At 39.2% G+C, this 18,954-nt stretch overlaps 1 protein-coding gene across 4 annotated transcripts in view; it reads right to left on the bottom strand.

Moving 5' to 3' along the window:
• CAP2 (cyclase associated actin cytoskeleton regulatory protein 2) overlaps window positions 1–18,954 on the bottom strand; it is a 127,554-nt gene that overhangs the window by 61,957 nt on the left and 46,643 nt on the right. For 3 of the 4 annotated variants that reach the window (XM_024763899.1, XM_024763907.1, XM_024763883.1), the window contains exon 4: window positions 16,619–16,696. The exons of the other annotated variant lie outside the window; for it this stretch is intronic. In XM_024763899.1, coding sequence (XP_024619667.1) covers window positions 16,619–16,696 — 78 coding nt within the window. The remainder of the gene's footprint in view (window positions 1–16,618; window positions 16,697–18,954) is intronic. 4 annotated transcript variants of the gene reach the window in all.

Here is an 18,954-nt window from a genome sequence, read left to right as displayed (position 1 = left end):
CATCAGCTCAGCATTTATTACAATGTACCCCATTTAGATTTATCTTTGGCCCTCATTAGACCTTGAGCTCTTGAAGACAGCAGCTCTCGGTGTTTCCAAGCATAGCTAATCAAATTATGGAATATATCTATTAGAATGACAAAAGTATGGAGTAGGAAGAGAAGGATGGACATTTCAGGCCCATCATTCCTTTGCTCATGCATAGGCATGAAAGCATACATGTTCCCAGAACTTTGGTCCTCCAGCGTGACGGGGATACTGGATTTGTTGTCAGGGAGGAGTTCTGGGGAGAGGATTCAGATGCAGAAACAATACATTGCAAAGGGCCTTGAATGTCATCCTATGGAGTCTATAGAATTGATTGCACAGGCCATGGGAAACAATGGCAGGATTCCAGATTAATTTTGTTTTCTGTTCGTTCACTTTGTTTTGTAACAGTACCTATGATGAGGGAATGGGGAACAGATCGGAGGAGAGAGAGAGCTTTGAGGCAGAGAGACCAGTTGTAAGAGGCTAAACCTATAGTGTTTTTCAGTGAGTGGTGGGATTTTTTCTTCTTCTTATGTCTTTTCTTTATTTTAGTTTTTTTTAAAAAAAGCATGCTTGTAATATCTTTACTTAAAAAATTTAAAAAGCAGGTGATCTTTGTCTATCTTCTCCCTTTCTTTCTCTCTTCTCTTCTGTCTCTCTCCTTCCTTCTTTTTCCCACTTTCTTTTATCCCTTCCTTCATTCTCCTCTCCTTCCTTCCCTCTTCTTTCTTTCTTTTTTCCTTCCTTCCTTCCTTCTTCCTTTCTTCTCTCTCACCCTTTCCTTTTTTCTGCATTAGGGCCCTGGGAATGAAGCAAAGGTTTTAGATCCCATAGATTCTCATGGTCAGGGTGCTGTCAGGACTCAGAGATTGGTTAGACATGAGGGGTGAAGGACAAGGAGAAGTCAGAAGGACTTAAGAGTTTCTAGCTCAGGTGACGGGGTGGTTTGGGGTTCCAACAATTGAGAGAAAGAACCAGGAAGGAGAACAGAGTTTGGATGAAGTGTCAGTGTGTCTCCAAATAAAGTCCATTTGAGGCTCACTAAGGGTTAATCCAGACCCAGGGCTAAGGAGTAAGGCCTGGAGTCTGGAGATGGACAGTTGGCACCATTAGCATAGGGGTGATTGATACCACCATGGACATTGATGAAATTGACCAGGGAGAGACTATGTTTGAGAAAGTCCTCTTCGGCTGATAAAGAGTGAAATCTTGAAGGAATATATACATTTAAACGGTAGAGGAAAGAAGAGAAGTCAGAGAAAGAAATTAAATGAAACAGAGAACTTAGAAAGAATAAAGTTCATTCCCACGGGAAGGAAAAACTTTGAGGAGAGTGACGGTCATTGATAAAAATTCTTCAAGGAGGCTGAATGGAATGAGGTCAATTAGGAAGATACCATGGCAATGGGAAAGTCTTTTCTGGTAAAATGATAAGGAGCGAAGACAGATGACAGGAGACGGAACAGTGACAGGGAAGTGACAGAGAGAGAGGACAGAGTCTTCTTGAGATGTATGGCAGTAAAGGGGAAGAAAGAGATGGTGTAGGTGGTCAAGGAAGCCATTCTTGCTTGTTTGTGTTTTTAAAGGAGAGAGAAACTTGATTTGGTTTGCAGATTAAGCAGAAGGAGTCAGTAGGGAGAGAAAGAAGGGAATGATTGATTAGATAAGTTTCCAAAGAAATCAGAAGGAGGTCAAACAAACAAGGATACTTATAATGCGATCAGATTAAAAAAAGGATCCTGAATAAAATGCAGTGAGGGATCACTATTGGATTGCAATAGACACACTCTATCTAAAATAGTAACTCTTTATGTCCCAAGCAACATAAAAAAATACATATGAGAAAAGTGAGGAAATTGCAAGAAGAAATAAAACTAGTAATTGCATAACAAACACTGTTCAAGACATGCCTGAGCAAAGCACAGAAATAAAGCTGAACAAAGAATAGAGACAAAAATGGAAATTGCAGTAGTTAAGGAGAAACTAACAGGTATATGAGACAACCTAAATGGCAGAGTTGAAAATATTTTCTTTTCAATAAAAACAGGTCTTGCACCAAAATCTATCACATAAGGGAGACAGTCACATTTAATAAACATACACATATAATACAATATTCACAAATATTAGAAAAACAGTATTAACTGAATTCCATTTAAGCAATATCATACAGGTAGAAACTTTTTTTCTTATAAATAGTATCAATAAAAGAGGCAAGCCATGGCCCAACCCCTGTACCTTAAATTTCTTTTAGAATTTCACCTCTTGAAACTATTCTTCCACCCCAGCTCTTCAGGATTTCTCCCTAAGCTTAGCAGAGGACATTGGAGGTGGTTTGTTCTTTATAAAGACTGATTATTGTTTGATGCAACTCTCTACTCATTCTGCTCTATTAAGACAAATAATGTTTTACATGTACAGGTTAAAATTTTTTCGAGAATAGAATAAAAAATTAAGATATGGATCATAAGAATTTATGATTAACTGAAAGTAACTCAAAAATAGATGAATGCCCAATCAAATCATGTCATACATAATTATGGAATACAGTATGTCTATTAAAATTATAACTATATGGATATTGTTGATATGAAAAAATGTGAATATTTAATTATGTTCTACGTGAAAAACAGAAAAAATACTTTGACATAGAACTGAGGAGGGTGTGAAATAATATGTCATTCGAGCATAATGTTCCTTACGTTATTTCCTTTAGAATTTCTTAAACTCATTTTTTAAAAAACAAAACAAAACAAAGACCAGGGACAAAATGGAACAATGTTCATCCTGTTTGAAGACTCAAGAAAATGAGCAGGTCATAGAAATTTCAGCAAAACTACTCTTTTTAAATGAGCTAAATCCATCTTGAAGACCCATCATTAGTAAAGTAAGTGTCCCACACAGAAAAAACCAAACAAGATTAAAACTACTCAAAACACTTCAGAGCAATAAAAAGCTCAGTGGTGAAATCTGTGGTGACACCCACAAATTGGGAGATCTTATAAGCCAGCTATCTTGATGTTCAGGTAGGAATAACACAATTTAATTAGCGTTTTAAGAAAATAAAAAGGAACCAAAAAGCCAAATGAAAGAGAGATTGAGGTGATATATTCATAATCAGATTGGAAAACCTTGGCTTTCAATCTCTTTCGCTCTTATTGAGGGATACCAAATGAGTAATCCTTCTGTGCTTTATTCCTTATCTATGTGGGAATAATAATATATGTTTTTATAACCAACCCATAGGCCAGGAGACAGTTATGCTAAGGTCTTCCTATGGTCTTGTTGAGTATGAATCTCCTTTCTGTGAGAACATTTATCCCATAAGTACGGAGAGAAGACTCTGCTCTTCCAGACTCCCTGAGATTCTCTCACTGTAAAAAGTGATTGGGGTTGACTTTCCACGTACTGTCTGTTTCCACAAACACAAAGGTAAGAGAAGGTTCCCAGATATTCATTTAATAAGTGATCTGGGGAGAAGGGCTTAACCATCCTGAATGTCTGGGGTTCTGTCGGTTTTAGATGGTTAATTCACTCCGTCTCTTATTGAGCACCTACAATGGGCACTGGACACAGGGCTGGGTGTTCATCGCTCAGAAGTACTGAATAATCACATTCTATTATATTAATCCCTCCCTGGTACTGACTGGCAGTAATTGAAGGGATTACTCACAACCTAAGTCAATGAGCAATTAATGCAGTGCCAGGGACAACCGAAGAGCTTAAGGAGTCAATCGATCCAGGGAAAACAACGAAGTTTAGGGTAACCTGACTCGAAATAAAGATATTAATAACAAGTCAAAGGAAATGAAAGTGGTTTGATGACGTCTTGTAACAGCACGGGCAGCCCTGTATTTTACAGCTTCACTCCTTTATTGCTGCCTTCTTACTAATTAACACCTACTTTCTAACACTTTCCGGGCCTTGGGGGCTACAAATGATGGACAAAGACTCGAAGAAGAAAACAAGAGCAGAGTGGTTTAGAGAGGCCATGTGCTAGAAAGCTCCCAGGTGCACGGCCACATGCCTGGCTTAAAACCTCCTCCCTCCCTTCTAACTGATAAAAAAGGGGATATGGGGCTTCCCTGGTGGCGCAGTGGTTGAGAGTCCGCCTGCCGATGGAGGGGACACGGGTTTGTGCCCCAGTCCGGGAAGATGCCACGTGCCGCGGAGTGGCTGGGCCCGTGAGCCATGGCCGCTGAGCCTGTGCGTCCGGAGCCTGTGCTCCGCAGCAGGAGAGGCCACAACAGTGAGAGGCCCGCGTACCGCAAAAACAAAAAAAAAGGGGGGGGGGATATGATTATCCTTCTTTGCCCTCCTTCCTCCCATTGCTCTTCTCTGACTCAGCAAAGAGGGATACCTCAATCCGTACCAAATATACCTTCAAATAACAACAAAGAAAAGTTGACTGGGACGAACAGAAGAAAGAGTCCCATCCCAAACACACTCCTTGATAAGATCTCTGAATGCTGTGATCCTTTGGTTGTTATTTTTGAAACGGATGATTCAATCTCAGGTACAGTATTAGAGAATTACAGAATGATTCTGAATGTCTCTGTCTAGACCAGAGAAATCCTGTCAAAAGAGGAAAAGAGGCAAGTGTTCTCATTTTCCCACAAAAAATATTTCGAAGATAATGGATCATCCAGTACATCTCTACAAAAAGATCCTTCAAATTCTAAAAAAGTCAAGTAAAATTACTATTGATGAATATTCACTACAGCCATCGTCAGTTTCAGATTGGTAAGTTATAATATAGATTTTTTATGTGTGGCATATGCAGTTAAAATTCATTAGGGACTCACAATTAAAGTGAACAGCACATTTATAACCACTTTACAGGACATGGAGCCACATTTCCCCGTTTTAAATAATTATAATGTTTTAGCTGTATCTTGGTTTTTATGATGTGTAGTTTGCTCTGTCTGTGCTTCATTTGCTGTCGGGTTGGTAAAACATGAAGTTTCAAATTATATCCCTATTCCTGTGGGAAAACAGAATTCAATTTATGACTTTCCAGGAGGAATCCTGAACACATTCAACCACAGGATATCCAGCCAAAGAAAATGATGGTACTCCTGTTGCTTGAATCACTGAAATCTGATTTGGGTGATGTGCTGCCCATTCTCCTATATAGAGAACCCAAGTGGACGAAGGCAGAAGAAAGCCTGAAGTTCTGCACCGCAGTCGCTGTGGTTCTAACTGTGAAATTACCAGCTTCAGAGGGCTGATGGTGGACACTCACCACAATTTCACCGCCTCAAGAAAGTACCATTCTTCACAATCTACATGAAAACTCCGTATAGGGAAGAAACCATCTAATTGGAACATTTTTCCAACAGCATTTAAGTATCAGGCCAGCTGGATCTCCACAGCCCATGTGAATTTAGTCAGCACACTCTTCCCAAAACCTATATTCTAACATCACTGAAGGCTTGAGCTACATCTATCACCCAAATCTGGCTGTGATCATTTCTTGTCATTCGCTCCACACATTCAAAAATGAAACATTCTGTGGTAGCCTCAGAGGCACTCGTTTTGTGAAAGTGTACATAAGAGAAACGGCATCCTTGAAATGAAATGCCTTACTAACCCACACCACTTGTTCTTCCTCTAACCTTCCCTTTCCCAAATTCCCCTGTAAGGAATACATTTTCAAGGCTAATTCTATGTGACTGATCCGTGACTTACATTTTAGCAGTTATAACCTCAATTGATATCTCAATCTGTATCAAACATACCTCCAAATATCAAGTTCCTTTTTTTTTTTTTTGGTAAAAGATAACAGTATCACTAAATAAAAATATCATTTCACTCTGTTCCTCTGTTCCCTTCCTGTGCCACTGGAATCTATTAACACAGCTTTTATCCCTCAAACCAACCAAAAGTGTCAGGAGCCAGAGCTTGTCTTTTTATCAAACTTGATATCAAATAAAATATAGTTAAGACCACAATGAAAAGCAAAGACACATCAACTATAAAGCTCCTTGAAGCTCTTAGAATCTTGTTGAGGGGATGGAAAACATGCACAAAAAATAACAGTGGAATGTTTCTAAAATAAACAAGTTACTTTTGTTTTGACAGAAACTACCATAAAGGTGCTGAGGACGTTCAAAGATATAAAGAGACCGTCAGAAGGCATACTGAATATGTTCCTTAAGAGAGGAGAGTGGGTGGGAAAGTTCGAATGGTGGTCGTGGTGGTAGCCTGAGGGCAGTAATAACGAAGATAAGTGCAGGAATATATGAATCATGACAAATAACATCACCCAGACCCTATTTTTCCAAAGTATGTTCTCATACAAATGAGGTAATGATAGATGTAGAAATGCCAAATGCTGTGACTGCTATATAGGAGGGATCCAATAAATGTTTGGTTAAAAAAAAAAAAAAGCCCCCAGAAATAAATTGAGTTGAGGAAATTAAAGAAGGCTGGAGTATGTAAGGTGAACAGGGTATAACAAAGATCTGAAGTCACTCCTTAACAGGGAAATTTATCTAATAAGCGACTCCAGAAATAGAAACACTAATGCTCACAGCAGTTAGTCCACCAAAACCGGACATTCTTTTTTCCTGTTTAGTTTATGAAAAGAAGTAATCGTCCATTCTCTAGGTGTTTGCTGCTAGAAACCTAAATTTTCAGCTGCAGTGGGAAAAGCAATGGGGAAGGCAGAGAGGGGGAAAGGCACATATGTGTTTTCTTTTCTCAATTAGTTTGGGAAATGTATCTTCATTAAAAGAAATTGCCATCAGCAGTAAGACACTCTCTTGTTCCACTTAGGGGAGGGGTTGGATGATGTAAAGTGGTGAGTATGGGTCTTTATTATTCTGGCGATGTTGACTTGTTCATGTTCAAAATATACGTTTTAAAATCTCTGGAAGGCATAGTGCATTTCAATTAGTTAGGATATGCAGTAGTTTGTCTTCTCCTAAAAACAATTATGTAAAATTTATTCTGGATTATTTGTAGTTTTAGTACTTAGGGGAGTGTCTGCATTTTCAATTAAGAGCTAAGTATACAAATTAAAAGTGCTGCACAGTGAAGCTTAAATCCAGCCCTCACTAGTTGGTGCACATAAACACTAATATCAAATGATGCTTCTGTCATGTGATCCGACCCACAGCACATACAAATATAGAACATGACCATAAAAAGTAACGGACCATGCCCTCTGCTAAGTAATTTATGACAGCGGATCCAGACTGGAATGTCAGCTGGAATTACCTTCTCCCTGTTTGCTATTTTCGCATATACAGCTTTGTACAGATGATAGAAGCTATGTCTTGCAAAGAGGACTCACATTAAGCCTACTGAAATGATGAACAAGTACCAAATCCAAAGGCCAAAATATGTATGGCTTTTAAAAAGATTTGTTGAACGACGTCAATGACCACTTTTACAATTAATTTTTGAATCAGGCCGCAAGAGAAAAACATGTAACCCTACCAATTTTGAAATATCAGATTTATAGTGTCTAGCAAGCAAATATGAAGCTTCACAGTGGAGAATGAGAAATAGTTGAAAATCATTTTATTAAAAATACAAAGTGATCCCAACACTTGACTAAATGAAGTATGAAAAATTCCCTAGACATATACGTAGTTCTAACCTTTATGTAGAATTTGCCATCAAGGCAGTCTGGAATTGTAACAAACTTAGTATGAAATAGTTGATAAAACAAAGGATATTATCCTTCTTTATTAACCTTTACCCCCTTAGATAATCCCCCAAATCCCCTGTGTGTGATAACCACCTCACTTCCTTTGGGAAGCCATTCATTATCTAATTCATGTCTTACACAAAGAGAAATGAGCAAATGTGCCTTATCAGATTAAAAAAAAAAGTCACCATGAGTGATGTCCAACAGGACAGGGTCTTAGCAAATCCCTTCTGCCTCCACAGTCCTGGGTTTCTAAATACCTATAAAGCTACTAACCCATGGTCACAGCTCACGAGCTCATTCACAGCTTTATGTTGCTAAAGCAAACAGTCTGGCAGAAGAATGACAGAATTACCCTCTTTTCTGATTATCCTCCTCTCTGCATTCTGATAAACTAATGATTAGCTTTCCTGTTGGGATTCAGCCCTGACTGGGTAGCTTCAGGCTGTCAACTCAAGCAGACCCTGATGATATCACACAAACCTCTTCCTCTCCTTCCTTCCCCCGTGCTTTATTCTTCATCAACCAGCATCTACACCAGCCTTCACAAGGAGCCAGCATGTAATTACCAAGGTAATGTTCTGGCCCTAGGAAGGCTCATATGAAAAGCAAAGGCTTCTTTTCGCCTCACTTCTCCAACTGTAACATGAAATGCTACTCAGGAAGCTGCTGGTTACAAAAAATTCAATCCTGTAGGTATCCGTATGTAACCAGTTTTTACCTGCTCTTCATAGATTGTATTTGAGCAGATGTTTCAGTTGGGTTTAAGCCTATCTCTTCTCTAGAAATTTAAAGCGTATATTGCCTTTGAGTGCTTTTGGGTTGGTAATGAAGAGAACCACCCATTGAGCAATATTAATGAGTCAAAACTTATACATATTTATGAAGTGAAAATATAGAGTTAATTTGGAAAAGGCCATAAAGTGAGTCACTGGTTAGATTCTAAAGTGCTACTCCTTTTTGAAATTCTGTCCACTGGGAAATACCACTGTTAAATGAAAACATAACTGAGCATGACACAAAAGATGAAAACCTGTTAATTTTTCTTGCAGTTTTATTTTCCTGTTTTCCAGATAAATGTAAAATTACATATTTAAAAATCCATTAAAAATACTCACTCAGCACATATAATTAATAGCAGTTACTCAACAGAATATTTTCTTGATAGCTTTGTATGACGACAAAAAGCTTTAAGGCAATCTTTTAAAGTAGGTGTTTCATTTTACACTAGGGCCAGAGTTATTTTATTGCATTATGTTACCTGTCATATGTCCCCTAACAAGAGAACTTGGCAGCACTAATCATGGCCAAATCTTTCAAGAAGATTCAGCAATCCTGACTGAGCTACACTGTGACATTTTCTGGGCACAGACTTAAGGAACACTTAGGAGTTTGGCTTTGTTCATTCGTTTGCTATTCCTTTACAATTTCCAGACCTGCCACTAGCACAACCTAATTTACCCAAGGCATGCTCTGAGATCAAAGTCACATGACTACTTTGCTTGGCATTTTAAAATATGGGACAATAATTTACACCCTATGGTAAAACATTACAGAGGCAAAAAAGGATGAACTCATTCTAATTAAAGGAAACTCTGAGATATCTATATACATGCATCTCTATCTCTCTATATATACCCAAAAACAATAAAAATAAATTCAACAGCTAGATTTGAAAGTTTTCTTGTCTTTCTCTGGATGGGAACTTGGGGATTAGCCTGGAAAACCCACTTGAGTGTTTAGAAAGGTATTTCCACTGAGAAAGACTTCATTTTAGTCAAGCCAAGTTACCCACTCTGGCAGATTGGTGACATGCTCAACAAATCTGTGAATTCCTCCTTCCCAGCGTACAGATTGATTAAATTTGCCACCTCCCTTGCAGCTAGGAATGTCCAAGAGACTGAATGAAAGTAGAGGTGACACATGCCACTTCCAGGTCTGACCCATAAAACCTTCCCAGGAATGATTCTGTGTTCTCTTTCCCAATTCAATGGCTGAGGACTTAGAGCCAGGTAGGGGCTGAAAGACAGAGGAAGCCTGGCTCCCTGAATGACCATATGGAAAACTGTCAACCAAAAACACCAGAGAAGACCTTAGGTGAGCAAGAAAAAAAATGTCTACAATGTTCAGTCATTGAGAATTAGGGACTTTTTCCTAAAGCAGTTGGACTGCCCTAATACTGAATTCCCCTACTCAGTCACCTGACCCTTGCATGCTTTTTCTCATTCAATCCTCACAATAACTCTGTGAGATAGGAACTATTCACCCTATTTAAAAATAAGGAGGGACTTCCCTGGCAGTCCAGTAGTTAAGGCTCTGTGCTTCCACTGCAGGGGGCATGGGTTCAACCCCTGGTTGGGGAACTAAGATCCTGCATGCTGAAGGAAGGAAGGAAAGAAGGAAGGAAGGGACAAAATAAGGAAACATGGGCAAAGAGAGTTCAACTGCCTTCTCCTAAGTGAGTAACTTGACAAGTTGGTTAGGTTAGAGTGACTCAGTGGGAATGTCTTGTGGACTTTACCAGATTAGTTTGTCAGTAGTCACCCGGAAAAAGAGAAAAGATTCTCAAATGTAGGAGACACCAATGAATTTGTTTTTCTTGCATTTGGATTAGCAGAGCTAATGAGCAGAAGATCTGGGACTCAGATCCACGTAGGCCCAAGTCCAGAGTCTCTCCTCTTAACCATCCCCATAAATTAATACGTTTTATGAAAATCTCAAACATATGGGCATAAACCCATGAGTAATCTGGATCTACCAGTGTACCGACGTAATTAGCTCAAGTCCTAAGGTTAACGCTACTAGGCTTGCTTTCTTTCTTTTTTTTTTTACTAGGCTTTCTTGCTTAGTTTAGGATCAATAAATTATCAACATATTGGATGACTGCCCCATGCCTTAGAAAATCCTTACTGAGTGCTCTGAACAGAGCACCGTGTTGGGGCACGCATATCACTAGATGGAGGAATGGACAGAAGGAGTCTCTCATCTTCCTTTCCCTTCTAATTTCTCAGACTGTTTAGACAATGAAAGGACAAAAAATGTTTTAGATTCTTGCTCCAAGCACAGGAAGGCACTATTTCCTTTTAAAATGCAAGCCCAAATAAAGACAGAAAAGGAGAGGGAGGGGTAGTAGAAACTCTTTCTCTCACTTCTGGAGGAATAAAAAACTCAGACTTCCAGTTTTTTTAATAGAATAAAATCCACAGACCAGTCAATGACCATAAATTATCTTCCCTTTAGTTGGAAACTAAACTTCCCTTTAGTCAGAAACCGGTACACATTAATTCCATGCAAACACACATACACACACACAATTTCATTGTCCGGTCTTAGCAGCGTAAGGCATGTTGGAGAAAATATGGAAAGTGTGCGTAGGAAGGAAGGCAATGCCTTCTGACTTACGGCACAACAGATGTGGTTCTCCACCACACCGGTGCTTCCTACCTGTCCGAAATTAACCAGGGCTAGAGGTGGTGGGGTCCAGGTGGAAGACCTCCCCAAACCCCTGGCGATAGCCTTCCTGGGGGGTGATGCCCATCCAGGGCTTCAGAAGCACTGGTCCAGTAGAAGTTACATTTTCAGTTCAGGCTAAAATTTGGGGGCCACTCATGGTAGAGATGATTAAAGATTATCTTTCAGATCTCTCCCTGGTGATATGAGATGCCTCAATGCCAAGAGAAATCATTTCCCCTCTCCTAGTTAACTAAACACTTTCTACAGTTTTATTTGGCCATGTAACTCCTATAAATGACTGTGCAGTGCAGTTCTTTTTATGTGTAGTGTGAAAAGAACTTTGGATGGCAAGTAAAGTAATGGGCCCAGGTCTAGATCCCATGGCCAGGTCAGTAATGTGTCACTGAACTTCACTTTTCATGCTTGTGAATTAGAAATATCCTATTTTCCCTAGATCCAACTGGTATAAAAGTAAATGAAGAGTTGAGTGTGCCCGGGTCCCTTGAAAAATTCTGCACACAAATAGGATTTTTAAATTGTCACTAAAATTCTTAACAAAGATAATGTAAGGACTAGAACAATCTTTTGCCCAAAGATCATTTTTATAAATTACAACAAGGGGAGAGAAGAAAAGCATGTTCTGCACATGTTTTGTAAGTTGATCTATATCATGAGCGTTGTAATATGTCTGTGATATGAGAGGGGTGCTTTCAAAGTGCAAGATGTGATGACCCATTAATACATCATGAAATCAATTCAGTGGGTCATGAACTGTCTTTAAAAATGAAGAAAAGAACAGAGCAATAGAATGGACTAGATGAAATACATCATAATGAACTGTACATGATAAGGATAACTGTTGTTTTGAGAAACTGGGTGATGAAATAAAATACATTTTTTCCTACAGGTCAAGGTTGAAAAATTTGAAACCCTTCATAATAGAGAATATAAGAAACGTGTTTCTTAGTCCAAAATGAGAAAGGAAATTTGAAATTGGATCGTCATCATTGTCAACCAGGGCTGTAGGCAAATCTCTTATCTTCTTCCAGAATAAATGGAGGAGTGAAGGTGGAGGAATGGGGGTGGGGGACAGGGAAGAAGAAGCAAACGGTAGGGTGGCTTCACATTTTGATCTGTGGCTCACAGCCTTATTTTTAAAACCAATTAACTGTTTTAGAGTCTGGCAAGGAGGAGGGAATCAAGGCAATCTGGATGAGTTTTCTATTTGTGCATAATGAATTACCACAAACTTAGTGGCTTAAAACAATATACATTTACCATCTCACAGCTTCTGGGCAAGGTGAAGCTATATTCTCCGCTCAGGGTCTCACAGGGCTGCGATCAAGGTGTCGGCAAGGCTACATTTCTATCTGGAGCTTTGGGTCCCCTTCAAAGTGCACACAGTCATTGGCAGAATTTGATTTCTTACACTTGTGGGACTGAAGTCTCTGTTTTACTGCTGGCTGTCAGCAGAGGGTCCCTCTTAGCTTCTAGAGGCTGCCCTCTTACAATGTGGTAGCTCATGTGTTCAAGGCCAGCAGGAGAATCTCTCTACAGCCACAATGACTGTCTTATGTGACCTTACATAATCACTGGAGTGACTATCCCATCACCCTGATCATAAACCTAATCAAAGGATCGATATCCCATAAATTCACAGCTCATTCCTACACTCAAGGGGAGAGGATTATACTGGGCATTTATGTACGTTAGGCCGTGGGACTCTTGGAGTTGGTCTTAGAATCCCTGCTAATAGTTAGAATCTACCAAAAGCAATGACCATCGAGCATTTAGAACAACTTAAAAGAAATGTACACCAGCCTTCCACAGGACATGAACAGATGTCCCTCTACAAAAAGCCTCCATGGTCAAATAAGTCTGGGAAAATGTAGGTTTAAATAATAATATTTTACATGCTTCTTCAGTGAACAGAATATGGGATTTTCCCAAACATATTTAATCCAGGAAAATATTTTTTTGAGTCTGTGCTAAGTAAATTCACCACTTTATTAATATTAGTGTAATTACATCAGAAGCACTTGCATTACTGCTCTCTGACTGTCATTTTATCTCCTCCATGATGCCTTTCCTGATCACCCTTGTCTGCAAGATCCCTACTTCCCCGAATTTCGGTAGTACTAATGGTTTACCTTGCTTGATTGGCTGTTTGCTTATAATTGGTAAATATAAAATACTTTTACATTTTGATGGTGACCCTCTACAAAATTTAATCTCTTTGAAGGCTGACACTCTGGCTTAAAGCAACAGTGAAGAGCGCTGGAGACAGCTGTGTAGTGGTGAAGCATGCTGGCTGAGAGTTCTGGGGGGCAATTCACCAGCTTTGGGACTAGTGAGCAAACCAGTTACCCTCTCTCTGAACCTCTTCTGATTCATCTTTAAATTGAGATTGCTGCAAGAGATGCCTTCTAAGGTCTCTTCCCATCTAATACTCTCTATGTGTTTTCCTAAGCCCTGCCCCATCTCCTAGGGGGCCTGGCCCATAATAAGCACTTGATAAATATTTGTTGACTGATTAATTGCATGCTTGCATCACTGTGGATTCAAAGATGTTCTAAGAGGTTGCTAGCTTCCAGCTGGCCAGGTGCTCAGCCCCAGTCTGGGCATCTAACACACACAACCCGCAGACCACAGGTGACTCATGTTGGTTTGGCCTTGCCTTATGCTTCCGCAGCATAAGTGGTCACCTTCATTAGCATGATGGGAGGTACCCCTTGGGAAGTCCTCTTACCCTAAAATATCTTCCCTTCCCAATGCCTGATATTCCTTTTAAAGATTCATTTTCTACCATTTTCTCTCAGAGCCCTATTATAACTCTAAGTAAATAATTGCATGAGTAATTGTTTAATAACATCCTCTAGAAAGTAAGTCACCTTACTTTCATACATACATAGGAATGTAGGGTGAGCAAGAGATAAACCTCTGCTCTTATAAGTCACTAAAATTTTGGAAATGTTTGTTAACGTAGCGTAACACAGCCTGCTTTGATATAGACATGCTAGGAGAAAAGAACATGAGTTTGCTATTTGACTATGAAGGGATTTTGTGCTGGTGGGGATTTCAGGTGGGGACGCCTGTCTCGCTGCTCAAAATGTAGCAACAGACCAGTAGCATTAGCATCACCCAGAGCTTGTTAAAACTGTAGACTCCTGGGCCGCATCCTAGATGTACTGACTCAGACGCTGCACTTTAACAAGATCTCCAGGTGATTCAGATGAAGATCAGAGTTTGAGAAGTAGTCATCTAGAGGCAGCTAGAGGCTAACTTTGAGAGCCATCCACACACCACAGGCTCTTAGGGTGTAGTCCCTGGCCTAGCAGCATCACCATCACATGGGAACTTTTCAGAAATGTAGATTCTTGGGCCTCAACCAGGACCTACTGAATCAGAGGCCCTGTAAGTGGGGCCCAGCAATCTGTGTCTTAACAACCCTGCAGGCGATTCTCATACACGCTGAAGTTTGGGGACCACTATCATATATCAATGAGAGTTAAAATTACAGGAGTTAGTATTCTCCTGAAAGAAGAGAGGAAGGCATGGACAATTATAACATTGTTCCTATGAGAAGATACAATCTGTTTTATGACAATCTTTATGATGTATCTTCTAGAATGCACACTGGGAATGTCTAGGCCTGGTGGACTGCTTTTCTATTGAGTGGAAGCAACTAGGACAGTGCTCTGGGTTAAGAGGGAGGGCACAGAAAGGGAGGTGGGCATCAAAAAAATTGCCTTCTATTTTGCCTACTGATCTTCTGGGGCTTATTACTCTTGGAGTACTGTGATAAGTGCTATAGGGAACATTTCCAACGAATGCCTTTCCTGGATATGAGTCTCCTGAAACATCCATTCCTCTCCCTTTCATCAAGAATGCGGTAGAGTAAGAAGGGGCAACTCCAGATATTACACCCAAGAATCTGCATAGCCATGTGAAGTCACACATTATGTCTGACTATGGCTTATTTGGGGATGCCACAGTCCCAGTATATTCATTCACTTGTTCAGTCACTCACTTTATCATCCAGTATTTAATGAGTGACTTTTATGTGCACGGCCAATGGAGAGCCCTCTTGTTCTGTGCTTAGAAAAGGGATTGAGTGGAGCACCGGCCAGGAAAGTAATGGTTCTTTCCTCCATCTGAGACTCAATGATGCAATGAAGCCACCTCTGCTCTCACTTCAATCACAGAAAGGGTAGGCTAAGGCTGTATCACATTGTGATTTCCTAGTTTCACTGTTCTCTTTTGCAAAGAGAAAAAAGTCAGGGATTGAGAAAGCCAAGGAGGAGACTGCATCCCCGATGGAACACAGACTATCTCCATCCCTGCAGACCTGCCTGCCTGGACTGTGTGCTAAGTCCTCATTTCCCACGAGGGAAATGATACATCCATCAGGGTGGGGGTTGGCAGCTCTGGCTGCAAGTTATCTGGTTTTTGGTTTTTTCGGCTGCACTGCACGGCACGTGGGATCTTAGTTCCCTAACCAGGGATGGAACCCACGCCCCCTGCAATGGAAATGTGGAGTCTTAGCCATTGGACCGCCAGGGAAGTCCCTGGCTGCACGTTAGAATCACCTGTGGAATCCATAAACCTCTTAAGGCCAAGACCACTCCTCAGACCAATTAAACCAGCACCTCTTGGAGCGAGATCTAGGCACTGGTATTCAGAAAAACTTTTCCAGGTGGTTGCATTGCACAGGAAGGCCTGGGACCTACTGCTCCAGGGCGGGTAAGGTCCCAGGTCTTGGTTCTTTATGAAGCCGAGCTTCACCCTCTGAAAGTCAAATCCTAGCTTCCTAGGATTCTCAGCCCAACTCTTTCAACTTTAGGTGTTTGTTTTAGAATTTAAAGTGAGCTATTAAATTTAAACTATTGTGTTATATTTCAATTATCTTTTATATTTATATGGCCCTTACCAAACTTCAGATGCAGAATATTTAGTCAAAACAACAATTCTTATTTTTTTTCTTATTCAACAAGGTATGCTGGTAGTAGATCTACTTTTTAATGAATAATTTCATTCATTACACACTGAGCCTAACAATGCTATTTGTTAAACAGGAACTAATCAAATTCATACATAGAATTTACAGGTGAGGACAGATGTGAACAGTTTTTGAAAACAAAGCAGCACAAAGTATGAACTAAAAATTAGCAGCAAATACTTCCTTGATTATAAAATGGTTGTGAGACTAGTAAAAAGAATAGGATACAGATGACATAAATAAATTGACCTTTTAAACTGGTGATGTTGATTGTTGCAGTATGAGTTTGGCCATAGTAAGATTATAAAGACAGAAGAAATGTTTCATACTATGATCTGGATTAGGGACGGAACTTGCAGTGCTATACATCTCATTTTCGGGATGTCTCTCACAGTAACTGGTTCTGTTGCTTCCCTGTTTTCTATCTTACACTGCCCATTCCCTAGGCAGCCCTGGCTCTCAGGATACACTCTTACCTCTTGGGGTTGTTGGTACTGAGAGGCCATCAGAAGGAAAGCTCGCTGGGCCTGGAAAGCACTATGCACCATTTCTGCCTGGGAACAAAAAGGAACAGGAAAGTTTAATTGTTTGAGCTCCTAAATGGAGCATTACCACATGATCCAGCAGTTCCATCTCTAGGTATATACCCAAGAAAAATGAAAACACATGTCCACACAAAAACGTGTAAATAAGTGCTCATAGCAGCATTATTCATAATAGCCAGAAAGTAGAAAGAACCAGAATGTCCATCAACTGATGAATGGATAAACAAAATGTGGTATATCCAGACAATGGAATATTATTCTGCATTCAAAAGAAATGAATTGCTGATCCATGCTACAACATGGGGAACTTTAAAAACATTATGCTGAGTGAATGGAACCAGTCACAAAAGACCACATTTGTATGATTCTGTTTACATGAAATGTCCAGAATAAGCCAATCTACAGAGACAGAAAGTAGATTAGTGACTGCCAGGGGCTGGTGGGAGGAAGGAATGGGCAGTGACTGCTAATGAGTATGGAGCTTCTTTTGGGGGTGATGAAAATGTTCCGGAATTAGACAGTGGTGATGGTTTCACAACTTGGTGAATATACTAAAGATCTCTGAATCATATACTTTAGAAGAGTGAATGTTATGATATGTGAATTATATCTCAACAAAGCTGTTAAAAAAAAGTTTGAGCCCCAAAGTGCAATTGTTTTCCAAAGGGTGTCTCTCCTGTCCTCTTTCATGCCCCAATCTGTTCCATACCTTCTAATGGAAAGAAAATTGTCCTTTAAGCCATCCCCATAAAGATATGCTCACCAAGGATATATGTATAAGTATAACTGATTCACTCTGCTGTACACCTGAAACTAACACAACACTGTAAATCAAATATACTCCAATAAAAATTTTAAAAATACAAAATTTTAATAAGAAGGAAAAAAAAAAAGATATGCTCACCGAGAGCTAGTGATTTCTACCACTGTTCATTAAGACTGGTCTGAAGGAGATTTCAGGGCTACCTGGACTCAACCCCACCCCAGAAAGGCCTTGAGCAGATGGGAATGTCTTTAAACACATGGTACCATATTCTCTTATCTTTACCTTCTACCCGTGCTTAACTAATTCTTTAATTTTTTAAATTTAAAAAGTTACAGAAGAGTACCAAGAAGAAAATAATTCCAAATATTTGTATCACACAGTCATTTTTGGCATTTTTTTCTAGATTTTAGGAAAATTCACACAGTTGTTCTCATAAGACAAAGCATAATGATTTAGAATAATTTTTTAGGGCCATAAGGTACAAAGATTAAAGTTTTTAAAAAATGCCTCACAACCTAGAAATAATCATTATTAATGTGAGATGAACATCATGGCAGCCACTATTTAAGATCTATATGCAGAGAGACTTTGGTAAAATGGGACCACACCCTAGGTGCCATTTTTTAAAATAAAAAGTATAAATTTTAATTTTAATTGAATACTAAAAATGAAAGAATTGATAAGCTTCAAATAAAAGTCTCTGCATTGTAATAATTATGTCCTAAATGATTCTAAGGTAAAAAAATATAAAATATTAAGAAATTGGAATAATTATGTGTTTATACTTTAAACTAATACATGATATAATTTTAGACAATACTGATTGACTCCTTATTGGGAAAGATGAGAACATAAGTACTTCCCCACTTCTTTCTATCTCTGGTCCCCATTTTTCATATTTTTTAGTTATTATTTTTACTGTAACATTAATTCCCATAGCTATTGAGAATTAGTTCTACATTTAAACCTACCTAGTGGTTCTCACCAGTTGTTTTACCATGACTTCTCCATTTCTGAGTTATTTTGATTTTTTTAACTGGTTGGACTCCCATTATCAAGGTATTCAAAAAGGTCTCAAAGTTGCTTAAGTTCTTCAGTCTCAAGCATGTCTCCCTGTCATCTATATATTTTAACAACATCTTGGCTCGATGTAACATCCCTGGGTCTCTCTCTCTTACCATGTACAGACAGCATAGCAGTGAATGTGGCAACGCAGAAATCTAAGCCACCTTGATTTTGTTTCTCCCTTGTGGGAAACTGACTTTTCTATTTTGACACCTGAAGAATTATTTCTTTCTCCTTGGATTTTAACGGCTTTACTAAGTTATGTTTGCATTTTGAGCATTGTGTTATATTTCTTGGAATAGATTTGGTCCTTTCTTCATTTATGGGAAATTTTCTTATATTACTATATCTTTCAAAATATCTTTTGTTCCATTTGTTAGATTCTCTACTCAGGGACTCCAATTATTATCCTCATATTGTATAATTTTGAATGTTT

Source organism: Neophocaena asiaeorientalis, unplaced genomic scaffold (genome assembly GCF_003031525.2).
Source record: "Neophocaena asiaeorientalis asiaeorientalis breed wild unplaced genomic scaffold, Neophocaena_asiaeorientalis_V1.1 scaffold427, whole genome shotgun sequence".
NCBI lineage: Eukaryota > Metazoa > Chordata > Mammalia > Artiodactyla > Phocoenidae > Neophocaena > Neophocaena asiaeorientalis.
This window is presented reverse-complemented; position numbering and strand designations above follow the sequence as displayed.